The sequence below is a fragment of the Lithobates pipiens genome, unplaced genomic scaffold, assembly GCF_037356315.1.
Source record: "Lithobates pipiens isolate NorthernLeopardFrog02 unplaced genomic scaffold, aLitPip1_a1.2 Scaffold_13, whole genome shotgun sequence".
Classification (NCBI taxonomy): domain Eukaryota; kingdom Metazoa; phylum Chordata; class Amphibia; order Anura; family Ranidae; genus Lithobates; species Lithobates pipiens.
Window position 1 is genome coordinate 124,654,038 of NW_027507718.1, and position 14,817 is coordinate 124,668,854.

At 44.5% G+C, this 14,817-nt stretch overlaps 1 protein-coding gene across 3 annotated transcripts in view; it reads right to left on the minus strand.

Annotated features, from left to right (window-relative positions):
• Positions 1–14,817, minus strand: part of CPAMD8 (C3 and PZP like alpha-2-macroglobulin domain containing 8) — a 356,744-nt gene that overhangs the window by 194,018 nt on the left and 147,909 nt on the right. For all 3 annotated transcript variants that reach the window (XM_077475516.1, XM_077475515.1, XM_077475514.1), the window contains exons 17-18: positions 6,207–6,368; positions 87–229 (exon numbers count right to left, since the gene is read on the minus strand). In XM_077475516.1, coding sequence (XP_077331642.1) covers positions 87–229; positions 6,207–6,368 — 305 coding nt within the window. The remainder of the gene's footprint in view (positions 1–86; positions 230–6,206; positions 6,369–14,817) is intronic.

Genomic DNA, 14,817 nt, shown 5'->3' on the forward strand with positions numbered 1-14,817 from the left:
AACTGGTACATTTGGACCTTGCTATTTGATTGGCATTAACTGCTGTAGTAATTGTTCCTCAAAAAAACAAGTTTCTATTAACTTACCGGGGTGATACTCTGTTATGAGAAGATGTCACCAGTGTTCCTGTGTGTGGCTGGAAAGCTGGAACTGCCTCATCTGTGTACATTCCATCGCTCTGTCTGTAATTTAGACTTACCACATCTGTCATCACAATCAATCCTGTCTCCTGGATAGGCAACAGGGAAAAGAAAAACATGTTTGTTAATTTCTTGGACCCCTTCTTTATCGAAGCACAGGCCTTTCCTTTAAAACAATTAAGCTGCTTCTTAAACAAGTATGGAGGATGAAGCCAATGGGGGTTATTTATTAAAGGAAAATCCACTTTGCCCTGAAAGTGTACTTGGAAGTAAAGTTGCTGTAGATCCGAAGGGGGCATGCAAGGAAAATAAAAAACAGCATTTTAGCTTACACATGATTGGATGATAAAATCAGCAGAGCTTCCCCTCATTTTCCGATCTACCCCTCACATTTACAGCAACTGAAATTACACTTTGCTACAATGTAAGGTTAAGAGTGTACAGCTTGTATAACAGTGTAAACTTTCTGTCCCCTCAAAATAACTCAACACAGAGCCATTAATGTCTAAACCGCTGGCAACAAAAGTGAGTAAATCCCTAAGTGAAAATTTCCAAATTGGGCTCAAAGTGTCCATATTTTGTGTGGTCACCATTATTTTACAGCACTGCCTTTACCCTCTTGGGCATGGAGTTCACCAGAGCTTCATAGGTTGCCACTGGAGTCCTCTCCCACTCTACCATGACGACATCCACGACCTTGCGCTCCTCCACCTTCCTTTTTAGGATGCCCACAGATGCTCGAAAGGGATTTAGGTCAGGAGACATGTTAGGCCATGAAATTTAACTTCAGCTTCTTTAGCAAGGCAGTGGTCATCACACAGAGGTGTGTTTGGGGGTCGTTATCTTGTTGGAATACTGCCCTGCAGCCCAGTCTCCCGAAGGGAGGGGATCATGTTCTGCTTCAGTATGTCACAGTACCTGTTGGCATTCATGGGTCCCTCAAACTGTAGCTCCCCAGTGCCGGCAGCAATCATCCCGCCCCACACCATGATACTCCCACCACCATGCTTGACTGTAGGCAGGACAGACTTGTCTTTGTACTCCTCACCTGGTTGCCACCACACACGCTTGACACCATATGAACCAAATAAGTTTATCTTGGTCTCATCAGACCACAGGACATGGTTCCAGTAATCCATGTCCTTAGTCTGCTTGTCTTCAGCAAACTGTTTGCAGCCTTTCTTGTGCATCATCTTTAGAAGAGGCTTCCTTCTGGGACGACAGCCATGCAGATCAATTTGATGCAATGTGCAGCATATGGTCTGAGCACTGACAGGTTGACCCCCCACCCCATCAACCTCTCCAGCAATGCTGGCAGCACTCATACGTCTATTTCCCAAAGACAACCTCTGGATATGATGCTGAGCACGTGCACTAAACTTCTTTGGTCGACCATAGCAAGGCCTGTTCTGAGTGGAACCTGTCCTGTTAAACCGATGTATGATCTTGGCCACTGACCATGTCCATTGCTGTATGACTACAGTGCACCCATCTTCTGATGGCTACTTCCAGCAGGATAATGCACCATGTCACAAAGCTCAAATCATCTCAAACTGGTTTCTTGAACATGATGAGTTCACTGTACTCCAATGGCCTGCACAGTCACCAGATCTCAATCCAATAGAGCACCTTTGAGATGTGGTGAAACAGGAAATTTGCATCATGGATGTGCAGCTGACAAAACTGCAGCAACTGCGTGATGTTATCATGTCAATATTGACCAAAATCTCTGAGGAATGTTTCCAACACCTTGCTGAATCTTTTCCATGAAGAATTAGGGCAGTCCTGAAGCCAGTACTAGCAAGATGTACCTAATAAAGTGGCCGGTGTGTGTGTGTGTGTGTGTATGTGTGTATATATAAAATATATATATATATATATATATATATATATATATATATATATACAGTGTCTCACAAAAGTGAGTACACCCCTCACATTTTTGTAAATATTTGATTTTTTTATTTTTTATCTTTTCATGTGACAACACTGAAGAAATGACACTTTGCTAGAATGTAAAGTAGTGAGTGTACAGCTTGTATAACAGTGTACATTTTCTGTTCTCTCAAAATAACTCAACACACAGCCATTAATGTCTAAACAGCTGGCAGCAAAAGTGAGTACACCCCTAAGTGAAAATGTCCAAATTGGGCCCAATTAGCCATTTCTCCTCCCTGGTGTCATGTGACTTATTAGTGTTACAATGTCTCAGGTGTGAATGGGGAGCAGGTGCGTTAAATTTGGTGTTATCGCTCTCACTCTCTCATACTGGTCACTGGAATTTCATGGCACCTCATATCAAAGAACTCTCTAAAGATCTGAAAGAAAAAATTGTTGGACTACATAAAGAAGGTGTTAGTTCTAAGACCATATGCCACACACTGCATCAAATTGATCTGCATGACTATCGTCCCAGAAGGAAGCCTCTTATAAAGATGATGCACAAGAAAGCCCACAAACAGGTTGCTGAAGACAAGCAACTATGGACATGGATTACTGAACCCATGTTCTGTGGTCTGATGAGACCAAGATAAACGTATTTGGTTCAGATTGTGTCAAGCGTGTGTGGTGGCAACCAGATGAGGAGTACAAAGACAAGTGTGTCTTGCCTACAGTCAAGCATAGTGGTGGGAGTGTCATGAGTGCTTCCGGCACTGGGAGCTACAGTTCATTGAGGGAACCATGAATGCCAACATGTACTGTGACATACTGAAGCAGAGAATGGCCCCCTCCCTTTGGAGACTGGGCCGATGGGCAGTATTCCAACATAACGACCCCAAACACACCTCCAAGATGACGACTGCCTTGCTAAAAAAGCTGAAGGGTAAAGCTGATGGACTGGCCAAGCATCTCTCCAGACCTAAACCCTATTAAGCAACTGTGGGGCATCCTCAAATGGAAGATGAAGGAGCGCAAGGTCTCTAACATACACCAGCTCCGTGATGTCATCGTGGAGAAGTGAAAAAGGACTCCAGTGGCAACCTGTGAAGCTCTGGTGAATGCCATGCCCAAGAGGGTTAAGGCAGTGCTGGAAAATAATGGTGGCCACACAAAATATTGACACTTTAGGCCCAATTTGGAAATTTTCACTTAGGGGTGTACTCACTTTTGTTGCCAGCAGTTTAGACATTAATGGCTGTGTGTTGAGTTATTTTGAGGGGACAGAAAATGTACACTGTTATACAAGCTGTACACTCACTACTTTAGATTGTAGCAACGTGTAATTTATTCAGCGTTGTCACATGAAAAGATATAATAAAATATTTACAAAAATGTGAGGAGTGTACTCACTTTTGTGAGATACTGGGGGTTATTTGCTAAAGGAAAATATACTTTGCACTCGTAAGTAAAGTCGCTTAGATCCAAGGGGGACATGCAAGGAAAATAAAAAACGGCATTTTAGCTTGCTCATGATTTGATGATAAAATCAGCAGAGCTTCCTCTCATTTCAGATCTACCCCTTAGATTTAGAGCAACTGCACTTCCAAGTGCACTTTCAGTGCAAAGTGGATTTGCCTTTCGTAAATAACCCCCACTGTGTATATATATATATATATATATATATATATATATATATATATATATATATATATACACACACACACACACACACACACACACACACACACGGCTTTTCTCTCAAACAATAGGTGCTGGAACTCAACCATGACCCCCAAAAACCCCTCCCCCGCACACACACCCAAAATCACATCAAATAGTGGGTGTGGTCATATTTCACAAACAGTAGAATTGTCTTAAAGGGGCATTAAATATCAGGATTGCATTAAATAGAGTGCAGAGTTTATGGAAGTTACACACAGAATGCAGAGCTGTCACTTGTAAACACAGAAATTCTGTGTTTACAAGTGATTGTGGTGAGCAGCCCCCCCCCCCAAGGGTCTGAGCCAGAGGTGGTGGAACTGAGTTCCACCAAGTTCCCCTTAAAAAAAAAGCCCTATATATAATATGTCTTGGAGGAAAAAAAACATTGGTAGCACGGGGTAAAATCTACATAAAACTGATTGCAATAATTTTGAAATCACAAAAAGACATATTTTAATCACAATAGAAAATAGAAAACATATAAAATATTTAAACTGAGAAAATGTACTATTTTAAGAAAAAAAATTGGTAATTTTGAAATTGATGGCAGCAACACGCCTCAACAAAGTTGGGGCAGGGCCATGTTTACCACAGTATAGCATCCCCTCTACTTCCTCTCACCACTCTGGGGGTTATTTACGAAAAGCAAATCCACTTTGCACTACAAGTGTAAAGTGCACTTGAAATTGCGCTGGAAGTGCACTTGGAAGTAAATGTAAATCTGAGGGGTAGATCTAAAATGAGGGCAAGCTCTGCTGATTTTATTATCCAATTATGTGCAAGATAAAATACTGTTTTTTTATTTTCCTTGCATGTCCCCCTCAGATCTACAGTGACTGCACTTTCAGTACAATTTCAAGAGCATTTTGCACTTGTAGTGCAAAGTGGATTTGCCTTTAGTTAATAACCCCCACTGTCTCTTCTAATTTAGCCCAGTCATCCCACCATTCTGGAGAGATATCCATAATATACTGACTAATATCTTAAGCCGCGTACACACGGGCGGACTGTCTGGCCAACTAAGTCCGTCAGACAATCCGACAGACAGTCCGTCCTACTTTTGAATGAACGGACTTGACCACACACACGATGAACAGACAGTCCGTTGAAAGCTTGCGCGATGACGTGTACAGCACGTACGATGGGACTAGAAATACGACGTCCAATACACAGCAATGCAACCTTCGGCCGTGTAAATCCTTTCTGAGCATGCGCCATACTTAGTCCGTCCAACTTGCCTACTCACGAGCGGACTGTCCGCTGAAACCAAAGTTGGACGGACAATATTACGGAAATTCCGAAAGACTTAGTCCGCCAGACTGTCCGCTGAAAAGGTCCGCTGAAGCCCACACACGAGCGGACTGTCCGCTGAAATGTGTTTCAGCGGACTAAGTTGGACAGACAGTCCGCCCGTGTGTACGCGGCCTTAGGAGTTAGCTTCACACCTTTCCTTTGATTTTTTTCTCCTCCCATCTGAAAATTCTCTCCATTTACATCTAAATAACACAGGTCAAGCTGTAATACCTAGCTAGACCTGCACTCCACACATATCCGTTACACAATGAAATGGATAAATCAGCTTAAATTCATCTATGAGGTGGAAGAACAAATGTTCACACAAACAAAACAGGCTTGACACCTTCAACTCAATGTGGTGTGGTACTGCTGGAAATACTTAATTTACTCTCAAGACTACATGAAACGAAAGCTTTGGTGGACACACAGCAAGCTGACGCTACTTCTGATCAGGCACATGAGTTTTTTGTTTTACATGTAGTTGAAAGAGAAAAGTGATGTAATTGCAACAAAACCTCCTGACCCCACTCCCCTTTTTCAACTCACTACCTACTTTCCTCGCCATTTAACCCTTCACTCTTCTTTTATGTATCCATCCTACTGTCCTCACAAACATCAAGCTTGTCCCCACAGGCTCACATCACAGCCTAAAACCTCTGCTTGAAAACCTATATTTTCTACTGCTCCCTCACTACCCTTCATTGGATGGTATGTATTAAGGCAGGGTTAGATAGAAAGCTGAATTAAGAAATAGAAAGCTGAATTAAGAAAAGAGTGCACACCAGTAGGGCAAAGCCTACCCCCCCCCCCCCTTTCACTTGGCTCTTATTTTGTGATGTACTATACTTGCCACAACAAACTGTCTACATCAAGCTTGTCTCCACATATCGTAACCCACATATATGCATATCGGACATGTTACATTCTCAGAAGTATGTACTTAATAATGTGGCAATATACAGCACAGCATACCTTTTATAAAAAAATGTATAATGGTAAAATGTAAATAATGAATAAAAGAAAAAAACTGCAGACAATATATCAGTCTGAGCTGTCATTTGAATCCCTTACTTCTATCTGCTTTTATAGTTTTACAATGCTCGCTTCACTTTTTTTGTGCAAACTATAAAGGTCTCCATATTTTTCCCTTCTATTGGCCTCACTTACTGTGAAAGCAAACCTAGCATCCTTGGTAATATCCCAATGCCATGAAAAAACTGATGAACGTCGTTTCCTCTGAGAACCCAATCCTGGCCACCAGAAATGTCCTTCATCCTTTCCAGTCCCAAAAGCATCTGAAACATCAAAAGTGGCAAGTTCCTGGAATATCTGCAAAAACCAAGTGAAAGAATGTTTAGTACTTTTAAATTAACAATCTCATACCCTCCTGTACTATAGCCATTAGTTGTCCACAAACCTATAACCATAATTTTGAAAGAATAGGACAATAATTCGGCTGTATATGGGGTAAAAACCATGAAAAACAAATTTGACAGATAACCATTGAGGAGCTAAGTTGGCCATACACTCTTTTTTTAGAGAAGGTTGTTTTTATACTTTTGTAAACAACAGAGAAACAACCTGTCACACGGAACAGACAATAGGTAGAGATACAGAAAAGAGCAGACACCTCAGAGGCCAGAAGCTGATAGTGTCCACATAAATATTTAGGTACAAATAACTTGTGTAGTGCCTAGATATAATAAAGTACATGCAGCTACAGTAATCTTAACCAAAAAAACTCCTAGAGATTCAAGAAAGAGTAGGGTACATGATCTAGCTGCACCAGGACCATATGGCGTCAAATTTTCACAATGCATTTCTAAGATAGTGGGTGTGTTTTTCGATGGTAACAGAGCAGTTAAGATCCATTATCCTTTTGGACAGTGGGCATTTGGCGCAAAATCCAATTATGTGCAATTAATCTGCGTGCAATAAATAATGCTCAAGAGATGCTAAACGCCAAGGTTTGGTCTATTAAGAATAAATCAATATAACCAGGCAGATAAGCATTGTGGTCCACTGGAAGGTTGGTGCCCAAAGGACCATTAAAGCATGGTACACACTACTCTTTTCATTTAACCCAGCAGGCTGAACAAAAAAAATGGACAGATCGCTGTACTAAGAGCTATGTTAGTACAGCAATCCCTCCTGCTGTGTTATTATGTTCTGACAAGGACACCCCCCCCCCCCCCCCGTCGCTGCTTCCACAGTGTCAGGACACAATGATCAGATGCTGATCGGATGCTGGCTTTCCAGAATGCCCCGTCCAACAGAAGCTAGTTGTGAGACTGTCTTTTGTCAGACAGGGAGCTGTACACACGTGAAAAAATTCAGCTGGTTCCTAACGAGTTGACTGTTTTCGGACGATTTTCAGTCCATGTGTACCTGACATAAGGGTCACTGCCACCACTGCACAATACCTTCGCAGCTTGGGACATAGCCACAGAAGATGGATAAAGTAGCCCGGGGTCTGCCCACACCTCACGCACCTTGAATCTTCTTGCACATCTATATAATAGAGAGATTCATTGGTCCTGTATATCTTGTGTAAAAAAAATATCTGCTTGAGCCTGTGAAAGGGGGAAAGGGATACCGTCTAAAGAAATGGCAGTACATCCTCCAAGATGTCACCAGAGATGGGACCCACACCTCTCTCCCAACAAGCTTTACATAACATGGGGAATTTTAAAAGAAGGCGATACAGCAATGTAAGGTCCCGTAATTATCAGATATCAAGTCTTTAGTGGATGAGGCTCATACAACTGTGTCAATAATGAACATAGGAGAAAAGAAGACCGTGGCCAAAGTGGGTTGAGCTTGGATAGCATGCCTGATCTGAAAGCATTGATAAAACCATTTAGGATTGAGGGCAAAATCCTTTTGTAGTTTTTCATAAGATTTCAAAGTGCCGTTGTCATACAACTGTGCTAGGTTATATATACCTGCCTCCTCCCACCTCTGGAAGCACTAAAGCCTAGCAATTTCAGGTAATAGCGGATTGCCCCATATGTGTCTATATTTAGAGAATGAGGCATTCCCCAGTAATTTTGATTTCCCATCCAAAATTTTACCCATTAACAATGCAGTGGGTAGGGTAACCTGCAATGCGTTACAAGTAGGCACTCCTAAAGTAGATAGGGAATGTCTGCCCTGGTTAACATATGAGAATTTTCAGTACATTAATATTCTCCTGTGCTCAAGGGTGGTATAATGGTGACAGATGTATCACAGGTTCTTGGTGGTTCAAATGAAAGCACAGGTTTTGCTGCCCTTTGAGGATCAGGAGAAAAAACCCAACGAAAACACTGCTGCAAGGGCTGAGACAGTTATAATAATAAGGGATTTTAACTACCCCAAAAATTGACTGGAGTAATGGCACTGCAGGAGCAGCTAAAGGGCAGAAATTTTAAGACAATTTTATGGTCCAGTTCATTGTGGCCCCAACTAGGCAAGATGGTCTGCTGGCCCTGGTAATCTCAAACCATGCAGAGCTTATTACCAATGTTCATATAAAAGAACATCTGGGTAGCAGTGACCATAACATGCTTTCATTTAATGTTAGCTGTAAGCAACAAGCTCCTACTGGAAATCTAAAAACACTTAAAGGAGAAGTCCAGCCTGAGCTCGTTTGGGTGGGCTTCTCCTATGGGTCACAGGAGTGCAATTTGTTTTGTTTTTGTTTTTTTGATTTTTGTTTGGTCTGAAGTCCGTTCTTTGCTGACATCACTAGAATCAGTCCAGGCATCGCGTCATCATGACAATAAAGTCTGGATCCGCCAGATTCCTAGACTGATGCCTGTCTCAGCCTCTCAGCGAGCCGCCCCTTCACAGGGAGTGTGGAGGAGCAGAGAAGTGAGCTGCTGATTGACAGCCAGCAGCTCTCCGCTCAGAGATCTGTGAGAACTGAGCCATCAGCAATGTTTGACCGCTCGGTTCTCAGAGCAGAGACAGCGGGGGACAGATGCAGCATCGGACCGCTGCTGCATTCACCTAGGTAAGTATAAATGGGCCAAAAAAAAAAAACAACATACTTTTCTTTTAACTTTAAGTGAGCAAATTTTCCAAGGATGAGGGCTGCTCTCCAAAACTTAGACTGGGAGGAAATATTTGGCATTGATGAACACAGAACAGATTACAAGAATCCACTTCATCCCAATCCGCATCCTCCAGCTCGCCCACGTCTGCCATCCAATGTTTTTTCAACTGATATGCAGAGATCGTGGCAGATGGTAGAAAACAATTGTAGAATGTAGAGGTAAGCTTTTTATATTCTGAGCCCAATATTAGTTCCAGAAGATACAACTGTTCATGGTTTGGGGAAGGGCTCCCAAATTGAGCCCGCAGAGCATGGTGGAGCTGAAGGTAGCGAAAAACCATCAAAATTGGGGTGCCAAAATGAATCTTTGAGCTACTGAAATGACTTCACACCACTCCTACAATAAACATGAGAAATATATACAGCACCTTTAGATATCCACAGTTCATAATCGGGCACAGACAATAGTTTAGTGAGAAAGAGGTTGTCCCACAGGGGCGGGTGAGCATGCACAGGTGGAGTGTTAAGCGGTTTCCGTGCCAGCCCCCAAACCTTACAGTGGTAGTATAACAAACCCTTCTGATTCCCAAGGTTGAGGGGTCTCGTATACATCTAAATAGGAAATGAAAGGGATGTGTAATTACCTGGGAGAAAGGGGAGCATACCAGGGCAAGATGCTGATCCCTGTCCCCCTTATCGAGGTGCAAAAAGTGTGATAGCTGTGCTGCCAAATAGTAGAGATTAAAATCCGGAAGTGCAGTACCCCCTAAATGTATGTTTTTTTTAACATAAGCCAGGATAGTTTGTGATGGGAGTTACCCCATACAAAGGTGTTAAGAATAGCCTCCAGAAATTTAAAGATAAATAAATTTTATTTGACGGGGGCGTGCGGACGGATGGCAGAGAGAGCAGAAGTGTAAAGCAACAGCTCCAGCTTCCGAACGGCATCCTGCAGTCATCCAGAGCCCGATTTGCTCCAGAAAGGTCTTAAATGGTTCCCCATGGCTGTGGGAACGTTCCAGGCTTGCATCCATTGTAAAATACGGGCCCCCCCGCGACAGTATTAATGGCGGGACAGGCGACCGGGCACCGAAGGCAAGATGGCACTGGGACACGGGCAGAGCAGCATGACATGTCTGCTCTCCACAAACAAAAGGCTGCAATGGTGAGTGACTTTGCCCCTGCTACTAGAGACACACAGCCTGACCCACTTCAGTCCCAGAGCCTCCACATGGACAGTGCTCCCTCTCCACTGAACCTACCCTAGCCTCCATTATGCTTGCTATTCAGGACTGTAAAGCCTCCCTCACTGCTCAGATAGTGTCAGTATGCATGGACTTTTCTCTCCTGAAGCAAGACGTTAAAAACTTAAGGGATAGGGCGGGGGAAACAGAGGAACTCATCAGCTCCCTCGAGGATGTTGTCCATCCCCTATCTGCCACAGTGAGGGATCATACAGGGGAAATGGCGGCCCTTCACACCAAAATTGATGACCTGGAAAATCGTTACCGAAGGAACAACCTGCGATTCATGGGCTTCCCTGAATGTGCAGAGGGTCCTCGCCCTGAAAAGTTCCTCTATAACTGGCTAAGGGAAATTTTTGGGTCTGAAGCACCATCCTTTTCCCATGTGATTGAGTGGGCACATCGCTCCCCTCTGCGTTCCCCACACTCTGAAGCACTACCCTGCTCCATTATTGCCTGGCTCCTCAACTTCCAAGACAAGGTTGCCATCCTTTGCCTCGCCAGGGATAAAAGCCCCTTAAAATACAATGACAATACCATTTCAGTATACCCTGACTTTTCAGCGGATGTCCAGAGGCAGCGCATCTCCTTCGCAGCAGTAAAGGCTTGGTTATGCACAGAGGGCCTCTCCTATCCCTGCAAAGCTGCGCATCACTCATGATGGCAATGTGCAATTCTACACCAACCCCAAGGAGGCCATGGCATGGCTCAATGACTGATATGGAGTTCCACCAAGATGCAGAGAAGTTTAAAGCCTGAGGCTCTAACCCCTACAATTCCCATCTATACTTACCCTGAGCTGAATGTGGAGACACCTTTCTCCCTACACATGGGAGTTCCTCTACTATGCCCAGCGGACCGTTTCGGTTTTCCATGAGGATATCCCACCCACCCCCACAGCAGAACTGTGAACTGTTATCCTGTCATCCTCCACCCTTACAGACCAGACCTCCTTCCTATCGTCAGATCGGAGTCCCCCTATACAGGCTACTGGCCTCTAACTATGCAATTTGCTCCATCTACTATTGAACTATGCTACATCCCCCATATGCAGAACCGTTCGGGGGTCACTCTGGATTCCACTACAACCCCGCACCAGTTGGTGGCAAGGCCATGGGACAGTTCTCCCCCAGTTTAAAGGGGGCCCTTCGGGTTTATTCAGTTCAGGGATCCAAGGCATGCTATGTTGGGGTTGGCCAAGCGGGGAGGGGGGGGCAAAGGTTTTTGTGCTTTTTTTTCTCTTTTTTGGGACACTCTCATTTTTTATTTTTATTTTTTGCATCTTCTACGGGTACTGCCCAGAGCTTTTTATGTTTTTTTTTCTGGTTTACTGATAGCTTGTGCAGCTGCAGAGGCAGTTATATGCAGTATGTTGAAGATATGTTTAGATATGCTCAAAGTGGCACGGCCTACCAGGTATTACGTGTGAAGGCATTTACATTTCTATGTGACTGTGATATGATGTAGGACTTAGAATGGCAAAGCCCTTGAAGATAGTGTTATAGAACACTAGAGGAATGAATGCACCCCAAAAGAGATCCCTAGTCTTTTCGGTTTTAAAAAAATGCGGTCCCCATATTATATGTCTCCAAGAAACTCACCTCATCGGCACTAAAGTGAGGACCCTTGGGCGTCCATGGCTGGCAAAATCTTATCACTCTACCCACACAAACTATTCCAGGACGGTATCTATTCTACTAGCTAAATCCCTTTCCACTGAAACTTTACAAGTAACCACAGACCCAGAGGGGAGATTTATTATACTAACCTTACAAATTTACTCTCTGACGTTTACTCTTGTGGACGTTTATATTCCTCCCACATTTTCGGTGGAGGTACTATCTAAATTGTCACTTAAGCTGCTAACTAGACCCCCTGGACCGATACTTTATATAGGGGACTTTAATGCCCTATTAGACCCATCCATGGAACGCTTGGGAGGTGGTGGTAGATCTTTTCCCTCCCTTCTGAATTGGATATACCAGATACCAGGTATATAATCTTACAGAAATATGATGCTGGAAGCATCCGGACATGAGCCAGTACTCTTGCCACTCGGATTCCTTCCTTCCACACCATGTCTCGGATTGACATGGCATTTACCACGGCGGTTACCCTTCCCATTGTCACTGCAGTCTCGTACCTACCCAGAGGAGTCTCTGACCACACTCCTCTCTCTCTGGACCTCGCTCTCCTCCCAGGTTCGGGCCCTGCTTTCTGGCGTCTGAACTCTTACTGGTTAGGGGATAAGGTGGTGCAGGGAGAGTGCAGAAAGGGTATTACGGGCTATTGGAAGGACAACTTGGGAACAGTAGACCCCCTCCACGGAATGAGAAGCATTTAAGTCCACATTGAGGGGCATCTTTATGTCCATCATGGGAGTCATACGTAAAAACAATAGGCAACTTACAGGGGAACTGGAAACTGCCATGGTACAAGCAGAATCTGCTTATGCCTCTAACCGGACCCCCGACACAAAAGACGAGTGGCTACAGAGATGCAGGGAATATGAACTCCGTCTGTTAGACCTTACGCAGAAACGCATGTTACATGCTACTCAAAAATCATTTGAGCACGGTAACAAAGCTGGACGTCTCTTGGCATACCTGACCAGACCTGATCACCCCCCATATCCATTCCACATATACTTACCACACAGGGTGAAAACAGCGACACCCCTGGGGACATCATGGAAACCTTTTTAAATTTCTACAAAGACCTATATACCTCCAGAGCTGACTACAACGAAGCCCAAATAACTGAATACTTAGCCGGCATACCTCTCCCCTCCCTCACGATGGAAAGATGAGCTAGAGGCACCTATCTCAGTTGAAGAAATCACAGTAGCTATCTCACAAAATGCCTGCTCATAAATCTCCCGGTTTGGATGGGTATCCAACCGAATGGTACACACAATTTAAAGACATACTATCTCCATTTCTTTTACAGACATACAACAAGGCTTTAGATATAGGGGTCCTCCCCCCTAATATGTGTAAAGCCTTGATTATACTTTTACTAAAACCCCACAAGGACCCACTTAAATTCCAATCATACCACCTGATATCACTCATAAATGTGGATGTTAAGATCCTGGCAAAAGTGTTGGCAAATCGTTTAAACACTGTAACGACGACCCTGGTACACAGTGACCAGGGGGATTTATACCCCGGAAGGTCCACCAGAATTAACATCCGCAGACTATTCCATAATCTGCAATACCCAGACGACTGTCCTCCTACAAGGGCCATAGTATCCCTTTACATGTAAAGCGTTAAACAGCGTTAAACAGTGTGGAATGGCTATACCTCTTTCAGGCGTTGAAAATGTACAGCTTTGGCTCCAGAATGGTGGCATGGGTGAAACTCCTTTATGCCTCCCCGAGGGCCTGTATTTGGGTTAACTCTATAGTCCTTCTCAATCGATAGGGGCACAAGTCAGGGTGTCCACTGTCCCCCCTCCTCTTTGCCCTGACCATGGAGCCACCAGCGGTACGTATCTGCTCCTCTCCATCAATAAAAGGTCTCCCCATTGCCACCATTGAGGAATGAATCTCGCTCTATGCGGATGACACCTTGGACACCGATGTGTCACTCCAAACATTGTTATCCAAGATTAATACATTTGGAGACTACTCCAGATTCAGGGTGAATTGAGACGCAACTTTTCATATTCACCCAGGCTCTAATCTGCAGGTGGTGTCATCCTTTAGGTATTTAGGGGTTTTGGTGCAGACACCTCTGTCCACTTACATTGTCAATAACTTAGACCCACTACTAACTCGATTAAAGGAGCAAACTAAACAGTGGATGGACCTGCCCCTGGATCCCATGGGAGGGCAAATACCCTCAAAATGATTTATTTACCAAGACTGCTATACATCCTGGCCAACTCCCCATGCAAAATACCTAAGGCCGCGTACACACGGGCGGACTGTTCGCCCAACTTTGTTTGTCAAACAGTTTCGGCAAACAGTCCGCTCAAAATTAGCATGGACGGACATGGCCACACACGGCACTTTTTGAGCGGACTGTTTCAGCGAACTGTTTGACAAACAGTTCGCTCAACTTTTGAAATGAACGGACTCGCCCACGTAAGGCGGAGGCAAATCTGCCCATTTCGAGCGCGTGTACAGGTAGGCGGGGCCCGCGAAGGAGACGTCGCGGGCTCCGCCGCCTGGAATGGACTTAAAGGGGAACCCCAACGCCGAAAAAAATCGGCGTGGGGTCCCCCCAAAGTCCACAACAGACCCTTGTCCGAGCACGCTACCCGGCCGGCCAGGAAAGGGGGGCGAGCGAGCGCGCCCCCCCTCCTGAGCCGTACCAGGCCGCGTGCCCTCAACATGGGGGGGTGCCTTGGGGAAGGGGGGGCCGCGCGGCCCCCCCACCCCAAAGCACCTTGTCCCCAAAGACATTGTCACTTCCCTTATCTACCAATAAGTATCCCCCCCAGAAAGCATTCGCTTAGATTCTGGCAGTAGACTACATGAGCGTCA